At 37.0% G+C, this 22,007-nt stretch overlaps 2 protein-coding genes and 1 pseudogene across 11 annotated transcripts in view; 1 reads left to right on the forward strand and 2 right to left on the reverse strand.

Annotated features, from left to right (window-relative positions):
- LOC113047955 (optineurin-like) lies at positions 1–3,862 on the forward strand (annotated as a pseudogene).
- Positions 3,863–12,108: 8,246 nt separating this feature from the next.
- On the reverse strand, positions 12,109–13,067 carry LOC113047956 (perforin-1-like). The gene is made up of 2 exons (XM_026209398.1): positions 12,926–13,067; positions 12,109–12,812 (listed from the first exon to the last, which is right to left on the reverse strand). Exons 1-2 carry the CDS (start codon positions 12,957–12,959, stop codon positions 12,406–12,408), a joined length of 441 nt encoding a protein of 146 aa, XP_026065183.1. The 5' UTR covers positions 12,960–13,067; the 3' UTR covers positions 12,109–12,405.
- Positions 13,068–15,595: 2,528 nt separating this feature from the next.
- The window catches only part of LOC113047957 (serine/threonine-protein kinase WNK1-like), a 69,525-nt gene continuing 63,113 nt past the window's right edge, over positions 15,596–22,007 (reverse strand). For all 10 annotated transcript variants that reach the window (XM_026209401.1, XM_026209403.1, XM_026209400.1 and 7 more), the window contains 2 exons: positions 19,440–19,645; positions 15,596–19,253 (listed from right to left, as the gene is read on the reverse strand). In XM_026209401.1, coding sequence (XP_026065186.1) covers positions 18,909–19,253; positions 19,440–19,645 — 551 coding nt within the window. In that variant the 3' untranslated portion in view covers positions 15,596–18,908. The remainder of the gene's footprint in view (positions 19,254–19,439; positions 19,646–22,007) is intronic.

Genomic DNA, 22,007 nt, shown 5'->3' on the forward strand with positions numbered 1-22,007 from the left:
AACACGGCATCTGGTTCATCGATGATGAACGGGGACATCAGTGACCCACGCGGGACCGACCCAGGGAATCTGGGCAGTTTAGAAGAGACCCTCCAGCAAATGAACACCCTGATCAAAGAGAACCGAGAACTGAAGGGTGAGATTTCATTTCACAGTCACAATCCACAAAAACTCACTCCATCATTCACAACAACCCAATGTCCTCATGTGTATCCCACAGAAGCCCTGAAACAAACCAACTTGTCAATGAAGGAGAGATTTGAGGGCCTGTCAGCATGGAAGGAGAAGCAGAAGGAGGAGAGAGACTTCCTGGAGCAACGATTAGACGAGGCCAAAACCAGACTGAACGCTATGGAGGTGGAGAACGAGGCGCTGAAGAAACGAGTGGAAGAGCGTGAAAAAAGTGGAGCTGAGGTGAGACGAGATAGAAAACGTGGAAATCGTGCCACACAGAAAAATATAATCAATTTAGAAAGACTAATGATATTTGCCATAGTGTTTACACACCGAACTGGAGGCGCTGAGGGGTCAGATTGCTCGTCTTCAGGCTGAGAAGAATGACCTGGTAGCGTTGAACTCTGAACTCCAGCTTAAAATAGGTCAAGGTTCACCTAGAGACTCCTTCATTGAGATTAGAATAGCTGTAAGTATGCACATGCACACACAATCACAATGAAGCAACACTATGTGGCTCAATTTGTCACTCTCTGTGCTTCCTTCCACAGGAAGATGAGTTAAAAGTGACCAGAGATTTGCCCAATATGCAAAAGGACCCATGTGCTTTCAGCATGTAAGCACTGCAGAATTATGCATACATTTGCAATGAATTGCAAATAAATTCTAAAATGCATATTTTCATTTTTTTTGTGTAGTTATAGTTTGTGAGCTAGAAATGGAGCTAGATCAGACAAAAACACTGTATTTGGGTGTCTTAAATTGGAAAACAGATTCAAATTGCTTCTTGAAGATGCACAACTTTCCATTATGGGTTAAAGATAGGATGTGGGCGATGGTCAATCTATAGTAATTGTATGAACACAATAGAATAGGTCCTTAATTTGATAACTAAGCAAATACGTGTACACAGGCCAAAAGCTGAGTCGGAGGAACAGACGGTGAGGCAGCTGCTTCAATCCCTCAGAGCAGAGACGGATGAGAAGGAGAAACTGCAGCTAGCGCTTCAGGAGGCACGTAGGAGGTAAGACACAATTTTGCATACCCTCTTAGAGACCCCACTTAAGGTGTTTGAGCTTCTTTTATTGTATGCGTATATTGTGTTATTTGCAGAATTGCCGAGTTGGAGAACAGACTGGAACACGCTGACAGCAGCGCACAGACATCTCTGCCCTGTACAACTGAAATCAATGTAGGATAATCAGACTTTTATAGCTATCCGTGTAGTGTTTTTGAACAGCCATGTGACTGTGGTCTTCGAGGACAGGCTTGTCTGAAAGAAAGCGAAACAACTTTGAATTTACATGGTCAATGAGGAAGCAACCTTCTTTTCAATGTTTGTTTTCACCAGTCGAGCGCTGAGGTAAAGAATCTGGAGGAGCAGTTGTTGAAGCTCTCTGATGAACTGAAACAGGCTCAGGTCAAACTGGACGAGGCTGAGGACATCAAAAGAAGCTTGCAGGACAGGTCAGAAACACCAGTCACCAAAAACCAAATCAAATAAGAATAAACAGTGTAAATAATAAAAACATATTTGTTATATGTATGATTATTATAGTCTTACATTATATTTCTTTCTCTGCAGGTGTAAAGATCTGGAGCAGGATCTAGGTACTGTGAAAACTCAGCTCGGAGAGAAACAGACGGTTCTGGCTGAGAACGACTCTTTAAGGGTTCAGATGGAAAGCCTTCAGGCTGCTGTTAAACTGGAACAGAAGAAAACTCAGGATGAGAAGTGGGTGCAACTTGTTACTTCCCCCATCTGATGCCTAAAAAACACACGTTTGAACAGTTACATGGGGGAAGTACAGACTCAATTCGGTTGCACATTGTGTTTATGATGTTTTGATAATAATCCTGTTATCTTTCTTTGCCAGGCACAACCTGAACCAGCTGAAAGATGCCTATACCAAGCTGTTTGAAGACTACAATGAGCTCCAAGAGGAAAAAAGGAAGAGAGAGGTTCAAATTCCTTCCAAATTTACTTCCAAAAACTTTTTTTTTGTATTCGGCCAGGCACTATTATATAGGTACATTCGTGAACTACAACTGTTGTCTTAATTTTTGAAGGAGTATTAAGCTTGCAGAAAAAAGTTTTTATATTTAAAAACAGTTTGATATGAGGCATTTAATTTACTATTAGGAGTATGTTGGTTGTTCATCCTCTGCATCCTTAGGTGTGTGTATCACGGGAAGAGTATGATGACCTCCAAACCAGGTTTGCTACGGCTGAAAAGGCGCTGGCAGACAAACAGCAGAAGATCGACGAGATGAAGATGGAAATCTTTCAGAAGGAAAGGAACTAGAAACAATCTCTGTTTTCGGGCTCAGGTACGAACGATTGTATAGTTGCATGACTGAATAGGCATCCTCCCACTTTTTAAAGGTCTTTGCGTTCTGTATCATTTATTATTATCTGGGTTTTTGTGTGTGTGTGTGTGTGTGTGTGTGTGTGTGTGTGTGTGCACATACAGGCAGAGATATATTCCTCGGATTTCTACGCAGAACGAGCAGCTCGGGAGAAGATTCACGAAGAGAAAGAGCGTTTGGCCACTCAGCTGGAGTATGTGAAGAAACAGAACACCCAACTTCAGGAGGAGATGGAGTCACTTGGCAAGTATGTCATTCACTTCAAACACTTACCTGCTCCCATCTGACCTCTGTGATATTGAAAATTGATTTTTTTTTAATGCTACAGGCATTCCATGAGTGAGATGCAAAGGAGACACGTGTCACGTGGAGCCAATCCACAAGGACCACCATCTCCACATCACCTGCAAGGAGGTATCGGTAGTACCTTACCTTAAAGAGTCCATGCTGTACACTTTCTGTGCAACTACACTTGTAACTGCATATCGGGATAACAATTAATATATACTTCTTTATTCCACAGGTGATTGGCAGCAACAGAATATTCCAGAACACGCTTGTCCTAAATGTGGGGAAGTCCTACCTGATCTGGACTCCTTGCAGATCCACATCATGGATTGCATCATCTGAGCCTGTTTTCCAGTAACCATACCCCCCCCCATATGTGAACTAGTAGTTCCATAGCTTTACCTTCAAGCAGCCTGAAACACAATGCCTCAATAACACAGGTCTATAAACCCTGTACATTGTCAGTGTGGTTGGATACAGTTTAATGGATGCTATTGGTCGAGGCTGAGAATAAGGATTTAATGTGTAGCTTTGGTTCCGTTTGGTAGTTTTTACTCTAAATACACCCTATATGACAGCAGCATTAATTTAAGCTGCTTTAAGACAATTTATCACAGTCAAATATTAAGAAAAAAAAATAGAATCAGTGTGGCATACATAATTATTCTGTTGTGGGTTAATTATATTATTGGTATCAAAAATATTTGTTTAAAATTCATGTTTCTGAAAGAATCATTTATTTTAAAGACTTAAAGAAATCTTAGTTATATTTTCATTATATTCTCAATGCCCCACATGACACAGATAGATAATGTTTTACTTGCTTTTCCTCTGATCTGTTAAAGACGCACTTTATTCTCTTCGATAAGCAAGCTTAGTAAGTTAGATTTTTTTGGCAGGTTTTTCTAAATAAATATGTATGTTAAACCTGCCTTAATCCAGTAAATACTTTTCTGAAGTTCATATTGTTTTGAAACAGGCTCTATTATTGTCCTCCCTATACTCACAATAAACACGATACATCACTTTGTCTTGTCACTAAATTTGTGCATTTATAGGCTAACTTGTATATCATTTGAAGCACATTGCATGTTTTATTAGCAGTGAAATAAGCATGTATTTGACCAAGATTCCAGAATTGTTATCAAACAGCATGTGTAGCGCTGTGAAAGGTTTATATTAAATTCAATTTCAATGTATGCATTTAGCAGACACTTTTATCCAAAGCGACTTACAGTGCATTCAGGCTATCAATTTGTACCTATCATGTGTTATAATGTGTTTTTCAACCAATGGGATGCTATGCTACATTTTATTATTTCCGACAACAAAGCACTTGAGACTGTATAAAAAACAGTTGAATACGACAAGCTTGATTCTGTGAACTGAAAGGATTTGACTCAAATAAATCATCCGTTCATTACATCGACAAGGTCTCATGAATGCAGCAAATTTCGGTCTTTCCCCACAAATAACAACCATATAACTGATAACTAGGATTTCATAAGACTTCACATAATAAACTTAAACTTTTTTTTTAGCTTTATAGTACCACCCTGTTAAAAAAAACTGCTTAAACAAGCATGAACTGTTTGGCTGGTTTTAGCATTTTTTTTTTCCAGTTGGTCTCCCAGACTGACTAGCTAAAGAAGTGGCCAAAACCCAGCTTAGGCTGATTTTAGTTATTCGTTTATTATCAGCAGGCCTTTTCCATTTTACCTTCATTTAAGAGAGTTCACCTTTTCAAAGACATCTGATTTCCCCCTCTACTCTTCTCAGTTCACACTGAATATGGGTAAATACTTGACTTTGGCAGTGGGAGCTCAAAAGAAGAGGACTGATGAGAAACCAGTGAGAATTAGTCTTCAACAGTGCTGTTTTGGCAGAGAGTGGCATTCTTGTGTCTGTAACTGTCTTTTCCCACCTTCCTGGTCCTTTTCTGACTCATTGAAGTCACACTTTCAAAAAACTTTTAAAACCAGGCTAAAACCAGGCAACCAGCTTAGGCTGGTTTTAGCAGGGTTTTTTGTTTTTGTTTGTTTGTTTGTTTTTTGTTGTTGTTTTTTGTATTGAAATTGATTTTTTTTTTTTTATCTGAAGCTGAGGTGTGATGTAGTGTTAAAGATGCTTACCTTGTTTGTATTTAGGTGTGTGTGCATGTTTTTTGATCCAACTCCCTTTATAATTCTTTGATAGGCACTCAACAGGTGGTAAAATCCCATGCAGTTAGCAGATTTGCTGAACTTTTTACACATACAACAAAATGTTGGCACATTTTCATTTGTCACGTCAGCAAGAACACTTCACAATCCCGAGCCACGTACAAAAGCAGGTTTTTCATAAGCCAAAAACTTTTTAATTCATCCAGTTTTTGATTCTGAAACAGATTAATGTCTTTAAGCAAACCCCAGTACTTCAGATTTGTTTTGATTTTTCTTACTGCATTCATTTATTTCTGCTTTATTTAGGATATTATTTACTGAGTTGGACCATCATAATATAATTAGTACTTTGTGCAGTCACCATACTAACTAGTGTCCTCAACTGAGCCTTATCCAGGAAGTACAGTCATGGCCAAAAGTTTTGGCAGTGACATAAATTTGGACCAACCGACTGACTTTTTTAGGCCTTAAAACATATTAAAATGCACATACTGTACTGTATGGAGTACACAGATTTACATAGATTTATTTCAGTTCTTCACTCTGAAAAGCCAATGCATCCACAACTTTTATTTGACATTTATTAGTATTATATTGTGATTACAAGCTTTTTGTTAGCATAGAACCATTTTGTATAAGATGATATCATATGCAAAAGTACATCAGCAGTGGATAGATTTTGTTAAACATATCATCAATCACCATTGAGCATCTTATAATGGAGGTATGTTTCAATGCAGTTTAACCCTTATGTGTTGTTGGGGACGTTTTCGTCCACTGGGGGGTAAAGTTGAGTCTTATTTTGGCCACAACTTTCTCTATGTTTGAGCTAATGGAATGATTTTTGGTGACAAATCTTATTTTGACCCATATTTTGGGAAAATGCTTTGAAATTTTTCAAAAACTCAACGGTACACTGTGGGCAAATTCACTAGCCTTTCGGTATGTTTGTGGATGAAAACATCCACTGAATTTAACTGCTGTAAAAATGTATCAGATAAATTTTTTTTTGCATAAATCTATTAATCAACCTCAGTCCTGATCAAAACTACCAAATGTTTAAAAAAAATCACAAAGGTCTCTCTCACACTCTCACACACTCTCTCTCTCTCTCTCTCTCTCTCTCTCACACACACACACACACATACTTACACACACAATATAATATGCTGTTATACTCCATATAGCTTCATATACATGTCAGAAACTAAGTTTTTTTTGCACAGGCCTATCTAAAGGGTTAATGGTCCCACCTAGTGATCAACTGTAAAAATAACAAATGTTACCTCTTCCCAACAGGGAAAACCACCAACAATCAAGAATCTCACACACACACAAACACTATAATTTGCTGTTATACTCCATATAACTCCATATACAAGACAGAAACTAAGCCTTTTTATGCACAGGCCTATCTAAAGGGTTAATGGTCCCACCTAGTGATCAACTGTAAAAATAACAAATTTTACCTCTTCCCAAAAGGGAAAACCACAAACAATCAAGAATGCATGATTATATGGTGTCATGGCTTTGCAATCAAAAATTTCATTATAATGGAAGTCAATGGGGCAAAAACAGCCACCAACAACAAATTAGGGAGAAATTTTTTAAATCTAATGCTGCACAAAAACTAAAAATGCATCAAAGCCAATGTTGCTACTAATCTTTGACATGACATGTTATAAAAAGTAAAAAAAAAAAAAAAATCCAGCCACAATTACTTTTATATTGAAAATAAGTCATTTTGTGTGTTTTTTTCTCCCCAAATCAGTGACATAATTTATGAACTTGGCAATTAAAGAGCTAAAATGTTGGATTTAAAAAAAAAAGCATTTGGTAGTTTTGATCAGGACTGAAGTTGATTAACAGATTCATGCAAAAAAAAAAATAAAAATAAAAAAAAATATATGAATCTGATACATTTTTACAGGAGTTTAATTGAGTTGATGTTTTCATCCCGAACATACCAAAAGGGTAGCGAATTTGAACAATCCACAAGGGTTAACAAAGTGCTGAGAGATTAATTGATGATAATAGCGAAATTACAGAGTTCCTTCATTAAAGTTAACACAAACTCTTTTCTCTGTCTGTCAGTCAGCCTTTCAGCCTTTAAACCCTTGTCACGTTGGGTTACAACAGTCAGCTCAGTAAAGCTCTGTCCAAGATTGTTCTGTGTTCCCATTATTATACTTAATTTATAAATTAATCTATGAATTAAAAAAAAAAAAAGTTTGATCTTCTTGCATCAAAATGGTCTCTGACAATCACTGACACCCTTCACAAGGAGTCACAAAAATGCTTTGCCAATAAGCTGGCTGTTCACAGAGTGCTGTATCCAAGCATATTAACAGAAAGTTGAGTGGAACTAAAAATTGTGGAAGAAAAAGATGCACAACCAACCAAGAGAACCGCAGCCTTAAGGCTGAACTGAACTGATATGATGTAATTTCGAACAACATCGGGCCAAAACGAAGTTCGTTTTGAGTTTGTTTTGGCAGTTTGAAACAGCTGACCAAAGCGAACTTTCTGGGGGAGTTAATTTTGTCTAATTTGTCTAAACAACTTTGAGTTACTATTGGTCCGTGAAGGTTACACTGGTTTCAGTGGGTGTGTTCTGAAACACCACCATTTTGTTAAATGAGAGCCAAACTCATAAAAATTTAAAGAACCAAAGACTTAAACTACTTCAGTCTGTGTGCATTATTTTTTTTTATAATATACAAGTTTCACAATTTGAGTTCAGACAGGACCACTTTGGCAAGTTACTTGAGTTTATTGAACACAATTTATCCTGGTATGGTTCCATATGGGGGTTCTTGCTCCAAATTAATTAAAAAATACAAGAGCTTAAACCTTAACCCCCCGAAACCATCAGCTTGGAAATAGATGACAATTAAGACATTTATACTATATGTCCCGTGTCTAATTGAAGAATGGTAGTGATTGGAGCTATTTGACAGCTGACCGCATCAACTGGTCACATCCCATGGCTCCGTGGCCTCGATTTGAATTACTAAATTACTGAAAATAAATTAACTTTTCCATGATATTCTAATTTACTGAGATGCACCTGTATATACAATATAAACCTATACGTGGACTGCGTTGGGCTTACTGAGGCTTGTCATGCATTCTATTTGTTTCAATTGTCCTCATTTGCAAGTTGCTTTGGATAAAAGCATCTAATAAATGAGAAAATGTTAAATGTATTTAATAATTAATGACCTACTTAAAATTTCCATCATACAAAAACAAGTGGTTAGTAGTATTTCAAAGGACATTTAAACCATCCGATTTTTCTTATATTGTGTTATATTGTTATTGTACATAATTATGCATGTGATCCCTAAAAAAATTGTGTTCTTTAGCCCCATAATGTGAAGTGACTGCATATTGGATAGCCTACAGTATTCTAATGTTGCAAATATAATTGTTTGCACTTTACTTTAACACTGGGCTGTGTTATAGGCTTAACCATAAGTATTTGACTGAAACTTGTCTATTAATGTTTATCTATATAGGTTGCTTGAACTTTAACTTTGAAATGTTTTAACTGTAGCCCCACTTTCTACTCCTCAAACCTCATAGTTTCTATGGCATAGTGCTGGGAAAACACGAAGGATCACTGTGCTTTGCAAAATAGCATTCACTTGTTGGTAGTGGTGTGTGCCACAGTTTGCTTTGCCGATTGCAAAACATGATTGGTAAACAGTTGGCCAGAATATACCCTGACCCCCATGTTAATGAATAATTCATGCTGCTGCTCGGTTCCTTTTTTCAGATAACAAGTAAAGGTGAAACAACCATATGATGCAATTTAAAATTTTCCTTTCTCATTGGAGTGCTACAAGCTCTTGGTGCATAAGGAAGATTGCAAAGACTAAAGTCCCAAATGCAGAGAGAGAAAAAAGGAATGGAATAATTAGCAAATCTCATAAACTTATATTTTATTCACAACAGAATATAGATAACATATCACATGTTAAAAAAGTGAGACATTTTGAAATATTGGCTCATTTTGGATTTCATGAGAGCTACACAATCCAAAAAAGTTGGGACAGGTAGCAATAAGAGGCTGGAAAAGTTAAATGTAAGGAACAGCTGGAGGACCAATTTGCAACTTATTAGGTCAATTGGCAACATGATTGGGTATAAAAAGAACCTCTCAGAGTGGCAGTGTCTCTCAGAAGTCAAGATGGGCAGAGGATCACCAATTCCCCCAATGCTGTGGCGAAAAATAGTGGAGCAATATCAGAAAGAAAAAAAATTGCAAAGAGTTTGAAGTTATTATCATCTACAGTCATCTACTTCCAGAAAACATTGTCGGTGAACACAATCCATTGTGCCATTCGCCATTGCAGGCTAAAACTCTATAGGTCAAAAAAGAAGCCATATGTGTTGAGATGTGTGAGATGTGTTGATGCCATAAAATTTAAAATCAACTTACTTCAGTTTAATCATTTGTTATGTCATCTATGTTGTATTTTGAATAAAATATTGAAATTTGAAACTTCCACATAATTGCATTCTGTTTTTATTCATAATTTGTACAGTGTCACAACTTTTTGGAATTGGGTTTGTATATGATATATTATTATGTAAAGCTTAATATAATATAATATAATATAATATAATATAATATAATATAATATAATATAATATAATATAATATAATATAATATTATAGCCTAGTTATTATCCAAGCTGTCTGTCTGGCAGTATTAGGTTAACATTTCAATAAACTATAGTGTACTACAATTACGAGCCATTCTATAAGATGACATTTCAGCACTTGACAAATGGACAGCTACTTTAAGTAGCACAGATCTTAAGTGCATTTTTGGGAAACGTGAAACAATAATGAACGATCATAAAATGACTCACGGAAAATGCTCTTAAGCGCTAAGGTCAATTATTATCGGGAAACCCGGCCCAGGTCTAGGCCTATGTTTGACTGAATGTTTCTCCCATGGCATACAGTGATGGGCAAAAGGTAACCCCAAACTCCCCCCATATGTAATGCATAAAAAGACAGTATAGTCATTATAAACAGTCTTTATAAAAAGCTAGTATAGTCATATAATCAGTAATTTTGTCCCCACTGGATGCAGCAAATGCCTCGTTTGTAATGGGTTTTAATGTTTTTTGTCTGGCCGTGCTGGGGATGGCATCACAGTATAAGGGGCATAACATATCCTTCACACGCTTGAGGTATTCGGCCAGTCTGGATAGCTGGCCAATCAGAGCACACCTCACTTTTTCAGAATGATGAGCTTTGTAAAAATGAATACATTTAAAAAAGGCAGGGCATAGAAGAAACATTTATGTTCATTATGTGGAAAATAATGCTTTTCGAATCTTAAACCACATAAACGTTTCATTACACCAAATGCTTTTTTTTTTTTTTTTTTTAGCAAAATCATATGAAATTATTCAGTGTTAATTACAGTCATGGCCAAAAATATTGACACCCTTGGTAAATATGATCAAAGGAGGCTGTGAAAATGTATCTGCATTGTTGATCCTTTTGATCTTTTATTTAAAAAAAATCACAAAAATCTAAGCTTCCATTGGATATTAAGAATTTAAAATGGGGGGAAATATCATTATGAAATGAATGTTTTTTTCTCAAATATACGTGGGACACAATTATTGGCACCCCTAAAAATTATTTTGCGTAAAATATTTCTGAATTATATTCCCATTCATATTCACAATTTTGAGCACTGCAGTGTGATTATGTACATGAAATTATCCAGCCATTGCTTCCTGTTTCACAGAAATATAAAGAGGAGGGAAAACAAAGCCCAAATTCCCTTAATCATCCATCACAATGAGAAAAACCAAAGAATATATTTATGATGTGCAGCAAAAGATAATTGAGCTTCACAAATTAGTGAAGTGGCTTTAAGAAAAGAGCTAGAGCAGTGAAAATTTCCATAATCAGAGCAATAATTAAGAATTTCCATTCAACAGAAAATGTTACGAAACTGCCTGGAAGAGGACGTGTGTCTATATCGTCCTAAAGCACGGTGAGAAGGAGAGTTTGAGTGGCTCTCAAGGATCACAGCTGGAGAATTTCAGAAAATAGTTGAGTCTCGGGTTCAGAAAACCTTTAAAAATAATTGTCAAACAGAACCTACATCACCACATGTTGTTTGGGAGGATTTCAAGAAAAAACCTCCTAGCTTGTCCAAAAACAATGTACATTCAGTTATCAGACATGACTGGAATTTAAATGGGACTGGCTTCTATGGTGAGTTGAAACTAAAAAAGAGCTTTTTAGCAGCAAACACTCACACTTTGGTGAACACAGAGATAAAAAGTAGGCTACCTCGTGTGTACAATTAAATATACTGCTGTATTTTTGATGTTGTGGGCCTATATTTCTGCTGGAGGTCCTGGACGTCTTGTTCAGACAAATAGCATCATGGGGAAAACAAATCTAAAAGTGACTGATTCTGTTAGAAATCTTATAATAGTCCAGGTGTAGAGCGTCCAACTGTACAATAATTCAGACACAAACCTCAAAAACAACACAGAAATGAGTCACCGAACACAAAACTAAGCTTCTGCTATGGCCATTCCAGTCCTCTGACCTGAACCCTACAGAAAATGAGAGGAGTGAACTGAAGACAAGAAGCACCAACATGGAGATGGGAATCTAAAGGGTCTGTCAGTTAAATATTATGAAACATGGTTGCCTATATACATTTGTCAAGTTGCCAATAGTGTCAAACTACATCCTAAACTCGTAAGAAATCATAGAATGCATTAAAAGCATTTCATTAATTTACTGTCCTGAGCAGCAACAACAGCCTCACTTTATTGGTTGCTGGTCTGTTGAAGAATCCAGTGACACCCATATAGAGAAGAAGGTCTTGCTCAATAACAAGACACGTAGTTCACACAAGTGTAAAAAAAAATAAATAATAATATTTGGACTGACTGCCTGTCAGTTAAATAATTAATTAATTATTCACTTAAGTATCAAAAGCTGTTAATCAGCTGTGTAAAAAAAAAAAAAAAAAAGTATGAATTGTGAGATCTAAACGTAATTGTGAGTTATAAAATCTGAATTGTGAGATAACACAAATGGAGAGAAAAGACAAAATGACCTTTTTAAATTTTTTTATTGTTTATTCAGAAACAAGCTTCCATATTTCTTTACTCTGAACAGCCTGATAAACTTTATTTCCTCAATGTAATGAAAAACAGAGGGAACTATGATTTAAGACACTTATTTGTATATTATGTTAGCAATAATTAAAGCATTTCCCTTAAGAAGAAAAGTATGTCAGCAGATTTCGATGAACAAATATCAATGCAAAACATATTTTATTAATATCAGGCTTGTTGCAGTGTAGGTTTATTTCATAGCAGCTTTACAAGATGCTGGTCTGGAATAGATTTATTTTGCTTCAAAGCTATAAAACAGGATTCCATTATCCAGATGACAATTACCGGTGAAAGTCCCCTTTTGCACCTGTCTTACACATGTGCCCAAGTGGTCATCATAAATCAAGTCTTTGTCCCACACCTCAAATTTCAGGTCCTGATTTGCCTTGCAATTTAGAAAGTTGAACTCGGCAGACCATGAAGGATTAGCAACATCCCTTTGAAATTCTGACATCCCTCCAAAATGAGAGCCACACCAGACCTTAACATATGGATCAGGATCGTTTCCAGCAGGATCACCATAGAGGCTGCTGGCATGTAAGCCAAACACCCGAACAGCAGCACTAGTGAAGTCCAGCTGAGACACCAGCATCAGCATGGCCAGAGACACCAGCCCAAGATGATTAAATAATGCCATGGCTGTCAGAAAGAATAAGTGTTCAGTTATGAAGACATAAAACACAAATATTGCAATGTAAAAATAATATATTGCCTCAAAAGTGTCAAGAAGCCGAGTTTTAAAGATGCTTTACCTCGCTTGTATTGGATTCCGTATGAGTGGTTCATGATTTTCACCCCCTTTATAAAGCCAGTACCATCTTCCAGTACGTGATCAGGTGATGATGAAATATCATGGGTATCAGTGTTAAGTTTGTGTTGGCCTGTTTACAAGCCAAGCTGCCAAGGGTGTATAAAATGTTATCTCCAGAAATCATAGAAGCAGTGCATTAAAATAATGTAATTATATCCTGAGAGACAACAAAAGCAGAAAACACTGGGACATATACAGTCCCAGTGTTTGAAAATATTGATTTAAAAACACATACTAAATTCTTAGAAATGTACTATTTATATGTTCATGCTGGATTCCAATTTTTTAAAAACTTTATACCATTTTCAAGAAAAGTGTAAGATACTGACCCTAAAGAATCATGTGGGGCAACCATCTAAAAAACATTATCCTCAAAAATTATTTATACAATTTAAGTTAAACCTTTTATAATGCATTTTCAAAAAAAGTTTAAATGGCAAATTTAGGATGACATATTGCATGTTGGTTGGACCACGTAAGCCTTTTGAATATTACTAAGCAGTGAAGAATTTTGTTAAAACAAGTAATCATATCGTAAAAATAGGAAATGTTTGGTTTTTTGTTATTGTGTAGAAGCATGAAAATTAAGAATTTAAAGGATATGGAACTGCAATGTTCTCAATTGACTGATTGCTTTTCTGACTCGGAATCCAAAATGTCACCAATATGAAGACACCAACACGTAATGCACGTACACATTTAGGAGGACAGGGCAGAGTTCGTGTGTACAGGTAGATGGATAAAGTGCAGGTCATTCACCTTCAAACAGAATCACCACCCACTCAATGATACTTTCAACCAAAACAACTCCTCATTCTCTTTCTACATTAAATGCAGTTTGGCTAGTATGAATTTAAATAATTACTGGACATACAGTATATGACATTTAATGGTGGATACAAATAAGAGTGCAGTAGTAAAGACATCATAGAGTAACTGATATAAAATGCCCTTAAAGGGATAGTTCACCCAAATAGCAAAATTATGTCATTAATAACTTACCCTCATGTTGTCCCAAACCCGTGAGACTTCCGTTTATCTTTGGAACACAGTTTAAGATATTTTAGATTAAGTCCGAGAGCTCTCAGTACCTCCATTGAAACTGTGTGTACGTCTACTGTCCATGTGCAGAAAGGTAAGAAAAACATCATCAAAGTAGTCCATTGTGACATCAGAGGGCCGGTTAGAATTTTTTGAAGCATCGAAAATACATTTTGGTCCAAAAATAGCAAAAACTATGACTTTATTCAGCATTGTCTTCTCTTCCCTGTCTGTTGTGAGAGAGTTCAAAACAAAGCAGTTTGTGATATCCAGTTCGCAAACGAATCATTCGCAAATGAATCATTCGATGCAATCTGATCTTTATGAACCAGTTCACTGAATCGTTTTAAACAGTTCGCGTCTCCAATACGCATTAATCCACAAATGACTTAAGCTGTTAACTTTATTGATGTGTCACTCCCTCTGAGTTCAATCAAACCAATATCCCGGAGTAATGCATGCACTCAAACAGTACACTGACTGTACTGTTGTGAAGAGAGAACTGAAGATGGACACCGAGTCGAGCCAGATAACGAACAATAGACTGACTCGTTCACGAGTCAAGAAAAGGTTGCATCGGTTTTCGGATCACCAGTAGTTCTTTCGGACAGTTAGATTCAATAAACCGGTTGAAGAAAACGGTTCACTGGTTCTTTTGCGCTCAACGTAATAGCGTCATTGGCGATGATTGCCCTTGATTCAAGGCTTCGGTTTACCCACGCTCATAACACTAGCACAGAATCAATTCAGAATCAATCACCAAAAGAATCAGTTCAGTTCAGACGCCCTGTGTGTCGGTCTGCTTCGTGCTGAATCACACATGCGCAGTATCATCAGCTCCTCGGTTCTCGAATCGGACACGTCTGACAGAAACGGTTCTTGACTCATGAACGAATCAGTCTGTTGTTCGTTATCTGGCTCGGCTCGGTGTTCATCTTCAGTTCTCTCTTCACAGCAGTTCAGTCATTGTACTGTTGGAGTACATGAATTACTCCGGGATATTGGTTAGTTTGAACTCAGAGGGAGTGTCAGACACATTAAAAAAGTTAACAGCTTAAGTCATTTGTGGATTAATGCGTATTGGAGATGAGAACAATTTCAAACGATTCAGTTCGATTTGGTGAACTGAATGATTCGTTCACGAACCGGATATCACAAACTGCTTTGTTTTGAACTCTCTCTCACAACAGACACGGAAGAGAAGACAATGCTGAATAAAGTCGTCATTTTTGCTATTTTTGGACCAAAATGTATTTTCGATGCCCTCTGATGTCACATGGACTACTTTGATGATGTTTTTCTTACCTTTCTGGACATGGACAGTATACTATACACACAGTTTCAATGGAGGGACTGAGAGCTCTCGGACTAAATCTAAAATATCTTAAACTGTGTTCCGAGGATAAACGGAGGTGTTACTGGTTTAGAACAACATGAGGGTAAGTTATTGACGACATAATTTTGCTATTTTGGTGAACTTTCCCTTTAAATATAATTAAATTTCATCGACTGATCCGAACTCGATGATAACTAATCCAGCATCCATTGTGAATTGAGAAGCAGAGGCAAGTTGAATTTATTTAAATTACTTTTATTAAGTTTACAAATAGGGTAACAAATGCTGTTTTATTGGAGCGCAAAGCGCAGTTTTATATGAAGCTTGAACATCCTATACTTAGTGCAAAACATACAGTTAAACATTGCCGATGATTCCCTACATGTTTTTGTTTGGTTTTCATTTTAAGTAACTCTTTTAACATTTTGTACAATGTTAAATATCATACGGAAAAAAAAAAACACTGAATGAAAGTCGCCAGAGGAAATCTAGAAACTTAAAAGACAGCAAACAAGCGGATCAGATCGCAGTCAAAACAAAATAACTTAATGACAGTTCAGTAGCATTAAGTAAACATTGCTCTGTTGTATTTCTTTCCACAGGACAGTGACTAGAAAGCAGGGTTTCATTCAATATGATACTTTTTGAGTGAGTGTGTGTGCATTTTATTCTCTGTAACTAGTCTCATGCAAAAAAAAAAAGAAATTTAATTTTTCATCAAACTGAATGTCTATCGATACTGATTGGCTCATTTGCACATCAGTTCGCTACAAACGCATGTTTTAAAAAAAGCAAAGTGAATGATAAAGATTTTTTTTTTTTTTTTTTTAGTTTCGAAGGTGCTGTATCATTTACATCAGAGGTCAGAGGTAAATCTCATTTTGTTGTATATCCTGCACTGCAGTTACATTAGCGCCCTCTACAGTCAAACAGGGGGACCTGTTCTTACAAGCGAGAGCAAATTTAAACTTGCATCATATCTGGAACAGGGACATGGCATTCAGAAGGTAGCATTACACAGATTTATTAGTCTGAACACTGAGCAGGTTGGACCTCTTTGTTAAAGACCTTCTGATGTGTTCACAGTTTGTACAAACCAAACGACGTAAAGTGGATAAAAACGAGCTGTCTACAAATAAAGCATTGTGTACAAAGCAAGAGATAAAGGTAAAATGATCACATTTTAAGAGTCCATGAGAATCTAAACTGTACAGTTGACCTAAAGTGAAGCTCCTGTACCAGACGTTTCAAGCAGACGGCACACTAAGCAGTATGTAACGAGTTGTAATCTATGTCCTTTCAGTAGTTAATTTGAGAGCATCTCCACTACGTTTTTGTACCCCAAATAAAATGCTCTAAGGATCTGTACATTTGTTTCTGGTGGATCAGCACTGTCATTAAAGTCAGTTTGACACTGCAGGTCTAGTATTTTTAATAAACCAAAGCATTTACAGTTTTACAGAGTTGAGATCCTCTAAAATGAAGCTACTGATCTGCCATAAAACCAAAGGCCAGTACAGTGACTTGAGAACTTACATGGGCAGTGGGAGCTCAAAAGAAGTGGATTGATGAGAAACCAGTGAGAGTTAGTCTACAACAGTGCTGTTTTGGCAGAGAGTGGCATTCTTGTGTCTGTAACTGTTTTTTCCCACCTTCCTGGTCCTTTTCTGACTCATTGAAGTCACACTTTCCATCACATCTGTTGCTAAAATGTGTCTCTCCACGCACACCGGAGAGGGTTTGACACTGGATGGTGTCAAAACCGAGTACGCAGTGCTGGAAAACCATCTAAGCTATTGGTGGTTTTTGAAATATTTACAACATACTATATCCCCTGCGTACTAACTTTCCATGTCCTGCGTTTCTATATCTGAGCCAATCCTTCACCTTCACAAGAACCATTCACACCTTTTGAGAATCCATCTGGAAAACAAAGACTGGTTGCCGATAGCATTTTAAATGACTCGTCTACTCTAGAAAGGGTGCACTGATGACAGACACACTTAGACTTGCACACTAACGTAGACTGATGAAGTATCTAAAATGGTTTAATCTAAAACAGCACTTCATTTTTGCAATATGCTAATGTTCACCCTCGGTGAAGTCCAAGTCCAGCACTCCAACCAAGTGCAACGCTTGAGAATCTCCGCTGCCTTACATATCAAACTCCAACCCCAAAAAACAAAAACACAAAAATAACGCAAGGCACTAGAATCTTCAGACAGCTCACTGGGTGCAGGGAAAGATTTGTTTCTTCAAGTACATTAATTGAATCCATTTTACATTCACATTTATCTAATGATATAAAGAAAGTACAAACGGGGAAAAAGGGTTAAAGTGTCTCCAATACGATGTGAATAATGAAATAGCTAGCCTTACATCTCATGAAACGCTAATATCCAAACCCCTCAAAAATGTCATGTTTTTTTTTTTGTTGTTGTTTTTTTGTCTACTTTTCTTATCTAATGTTGTCCAACAACATTTGTAATAATCACAGTGTTTCAACATCAATAACTGATGAGTAAATACAGGTCCATACAGAACATACTTTTTTGAATGTCTTGATCAAACTATCGTAAGAGGCCCCTAATGCTGCCATGATCAAAAAAAGCTGATAATTAACCATAGATTTAAAGCTTCGCGGGTCTCCAAGGACACAAATCCTGTGACCCCCACAGTTTCGTATCCAAACCCCAATCTAACTGATTTTTACACGGCACCTTGTGATGTGGCCTGATGACAAAAACCGGAAGAGGACGGTAAGAATGTGAACGAGCTTGATGGGATGCTTGTAGAAGCTTTGTAGTACAAACCTCAGGGGGCAGCTGAAAGGCCTCTGAACGTGACAAAAAAAAAAAAAGTTCCTACCATTCTGCTACACAGGGCCGACTTGAAGGGCATAGGGAAGAAAAACCAACTAACCAACCAACCAACCAAATGAATGAAATCAAAACCCTCATAACCCAATTTAAAAACAAAGGAAATCTTTACATGGATTCTGTCAGTATCTAATAAAGGCCACGTCCTGTGTTTTAAAATGGGCTTTTTTTCTACCATTGTAATTATTGCATTATTCCATGGCATTGCAGCAGAGGGTTTAGGGCAAGAGGGGAACAAGGACACTAGGTTTGACTCTTCGCTGCTCACCGTCACCCACCCGACCTCTGTTTGTTGACATGCTTGATGTATGAATTTATCAGGAGGACATACAGATGGACGCCAGTGGCATCGATTCCATTTTAAGCTCAGCAAATCTCGAACCCCTTGACAAATGTTCGGGTCTGGGTGGTGAAGGATGCCATCACTACACATCTTAATAAAAATGGTCACACCTTCTTTGGCCATGTAACATTGCACACATCTTCTCTTATCCTTTGCATCATCCCTGTGGCGTATCTGTGAGCATTCATGGCATCTTCTTCCTCATCCATCCCAAAGGAAACTCTTGTGACAGAATCTCTGCAATGCAATCAAACACTTGCCCAGTCCGTCCCCCTTCCTTCCCCCAATTTGAGAGTTTTTAGGCCTGGCATGGCTAGGCCCTGCCCTATGTGGTCTTCAGGTTGGGTCCACCCGGGTGGCTGACTGACTTTTGCAAAGTGCTGATGTGGAACGTCTGTAAAGGGGTGGGGACCTGGGGGTACTGTCCCAGGGGTTGCGAGGTGGCCAGCAGACCGGCCTGGGTGTGCGTGGCCAAACCAGCCCACTGGGCACTGTAAGGTGCAGAGGGGTAACCGTACTGCGGCGTGGGACACAAGGAGCCCTTCAGGGCCCCCAGAGAGGTAGCGGGAGTGTTGGGCATGGGCGGGTGGTTGCTCAGAGTTGAAGCGATGCTTGGGCACAGCTGGCCTGGAGCGGAGTACTTACGACCCATATTGGGAGGAGGAACCATCTGAGAAGAGTAAAAAAGGAAAAACGTTTATTTAGAGCAAGGATTCTCAAGGATCTCCTGCCTTGTAACCTTCTAGTAGACCTTGATTAGCTTGTTCAGATGTGTTTGATTAGGATCAAGAGCTAAACTCTGCAGGAAAGTGGACCTTGTTTAAAAGTTGTGATTTTCTCCAGAACAAAGTCTTACTTCGTAGCTGTGGCCCTGAGGAGCCACTTGTTGTTGGTGTTTGGAGCCTCTCTTGCTCTGCGACAGGGTCATAGCGTCCCTGGCCCAGTTGTCCACCAATTTGTGCAGCTCGTCTGTGAACATGCCCTTGCAGCTCTGGGACTGAGAGATGGGCGGCTGGTTTTGATTCTGACCATTTCCTGCCACCGTGTTGGTGCTGCTCGTCCCTGAGTGAAGAGAAAGAGAGGAAGAGAGAAAATGATCGTAAAAGGGAAGTCAATCCAAAACAAGTCACACTGAAACAGCGGATACAATCTGAAGCCACACAGACTATATTAATGTGTCTATATTTTCATACACAGTTTCTCACCTTAGATTACATACACCTTATATGATCTGCAAAATGTTTGATTTACATTTGTTTTCCTTTTTAGTTCTGCCAGGTTTGACTTGATTCTGATTTTTTTTATATTTAAAAAAGATTTTACATGACACGTGAGAATCAAAAGTATGATATTTAAATTCAAAATAAAAATTTAACCTGGAAATAAATAGTTAAATCATCAAAAGCTAAATAAATAGAGCTTCTGTCAGTAAAAGCAAGTTTTTTAAAATACTCAGAGCAATATATTGAGAACTAAACTGTTTGAAAATGAACAATTATTCCAATTTAGCTGTTATTTTCTGATTTGTGATTATATTAAAATATCTGTTATGCGGGATCTTCAGGACAATACTAAAAAAAAAAAAAATGCCTTTTTTATCTCCATTTGAATAAATGCAAAACATATCACAGATAACATAAAGGGTATGTAAACTTTAGAGCACAACTGTATAATATAATGATATGGGTATAACACAAAAAAAGTCATGGCAGTGAGGCGCTATCGAGCACCTGGGCATCTGCTCTGATGCTAAAGTGAGGCTTTTATCACTCTGGCTCCAGTCTGCAAAACAGGTCATGAAGACAGTATTAAAACACCATGTCTGGTGCTCTAGTGCTTCACATCTGCCTGGGCTTCATTATCATGCCTGGTTTTATTGCAACAAAAGAGGGAGCAAAAGGGTGGTGAATTGGAAATGGATTTACCATGAGCTCCAGTATTAGATTAAATAGAACTGCAATGTCTCAAAATTCATGGAGGCTAACAATATGAAACCTTTTTACTATTTAGAAGTGTAATTAGATAGTTGATTAGTACCTTTAGCTAAAAATCTTGATAGCACATTAATATCAGCAGGAAGTATGAGAAAATATTCTTTTTAACGGAGCAGTTAATGTGAAGCAAGACGAAAAATTAGCAAAATTAGTGGAAATGCCTCAGCTCCTCCATAAGACGCATCACTGTCATGACTAAGAGATAATTTTCTTTAAACATGCACCGACATAAGCTGATCGGTCATTTATTTATTAACATATATGTGTCGAGGAACAAAGAGCTGATGCACTTGAAAAATATACTGTAAATCAAAAATAAAGCTGATGGAGGAAAACAGTTACACAGTTAAAAACAAATGGCACAAATATCATCCGGCGACACAGATAAGACCTGTTAGGATAGTAAACAAAGCCCCTCCAGAAAGCAGCAACATAAAAACGACACACTGCGCCAAGACTGAAGCACCAAAAGGAAATCTGGCCAATGTAGTCCAGAGCAAGCCATGCTTTGAAAGAAAACTACTCCTTTTCCACCATGCTGGCCTGGTTTTATACGTTTCCATTGGTTTAACATGTAGTGGTTTACAGATAGATAAAATTGATCAAAAGTGACAATTTCAATTTTTATGTTACAAAAGACTTCTAATTTAAATTCTGTTCTATTTTTTTGTGCTTTATTTGAATAAAAATTAAGCCAACACCTTCTCAATTTTGAGGACTGTAATGTAAAAAGTCTTATTGTCAATATTATAATGTGTAAAAAAACATCAACTATATTTTGAATTAGACTAATTTAAGTATTTATGCATTACAGTAGAATTTGTACTGAACTAAATGTTAATTTAAATTTAATTCTAATTACATTTTATCATAAATCTAAAAGTAATGTGTCCAGAAACTATTATTTATTTAGTTTTTTAGAGAAATATATATATATATATATATATATGTTACATTAAACTGATCAAAATAGTTTAAGATTTTTACAAGTAAATGCTGTTCTTTTGAACTTTCTATTAATCAAATAATCTGAAACTATTTTCAGTGTTTCACAAAAATATTAAGCAGAACAACTATTTTCAATATTGTAAGAAGAAATTATTATTCTGCAGCAAATCAGCATATTAGACTTGGAGTAATGATGCTGACATTTCAGCTTTGATCACAGGAATAAAATAGATTCAAATAGAAAAAGTTGTAATAATGTTTCACAATAATACTGTACTTCTAATCAAATATATGCAGCCTGGATGAGCATAAGATACTTCTTTAAATCATTACATATTGTTTATGTTGCAATATTCATAAAATCTGAATATAGATTTGGCAAAAAATAAATAAAAATGTTTCACCAGCCAAGCACTAGCACCACCTGGTGGATAAAGGGTAAGGGAGAGGTGGAGATTCCACACAGCTTGACTTCAGCATTA

This window comes from Carassius auratus, chromosome 29, assembly GCF_003368295.1.
Source record: "Carassius auratus strain Wakin chromosome 29, ASM336829v1, whole genome shotgun sequence".
In the NCBI taxonomy this organism is placed as follows: Eukaryota; Metazoa; Chordata; class Actinopteri; order Cypriniformes; family Cyprinidae; genus Carassius; species Carassius auratus.

Excerpts from the sequence above, each read along its gene's own strand:
- LOC113047956 (XM_026209398.1), bottom strand. The coding sequence starts at position 12,959 with ATGAACCACTCATACGGAATCCAATACAAGCGAG. Across the intron at positions 12,813-12,925 it reads CGGAATCCAATACAAGCGAG|CCATGGCATTATTTAATCAT; the intron begins GTAAAGCATCTT and ends TCTTTCTGACAG.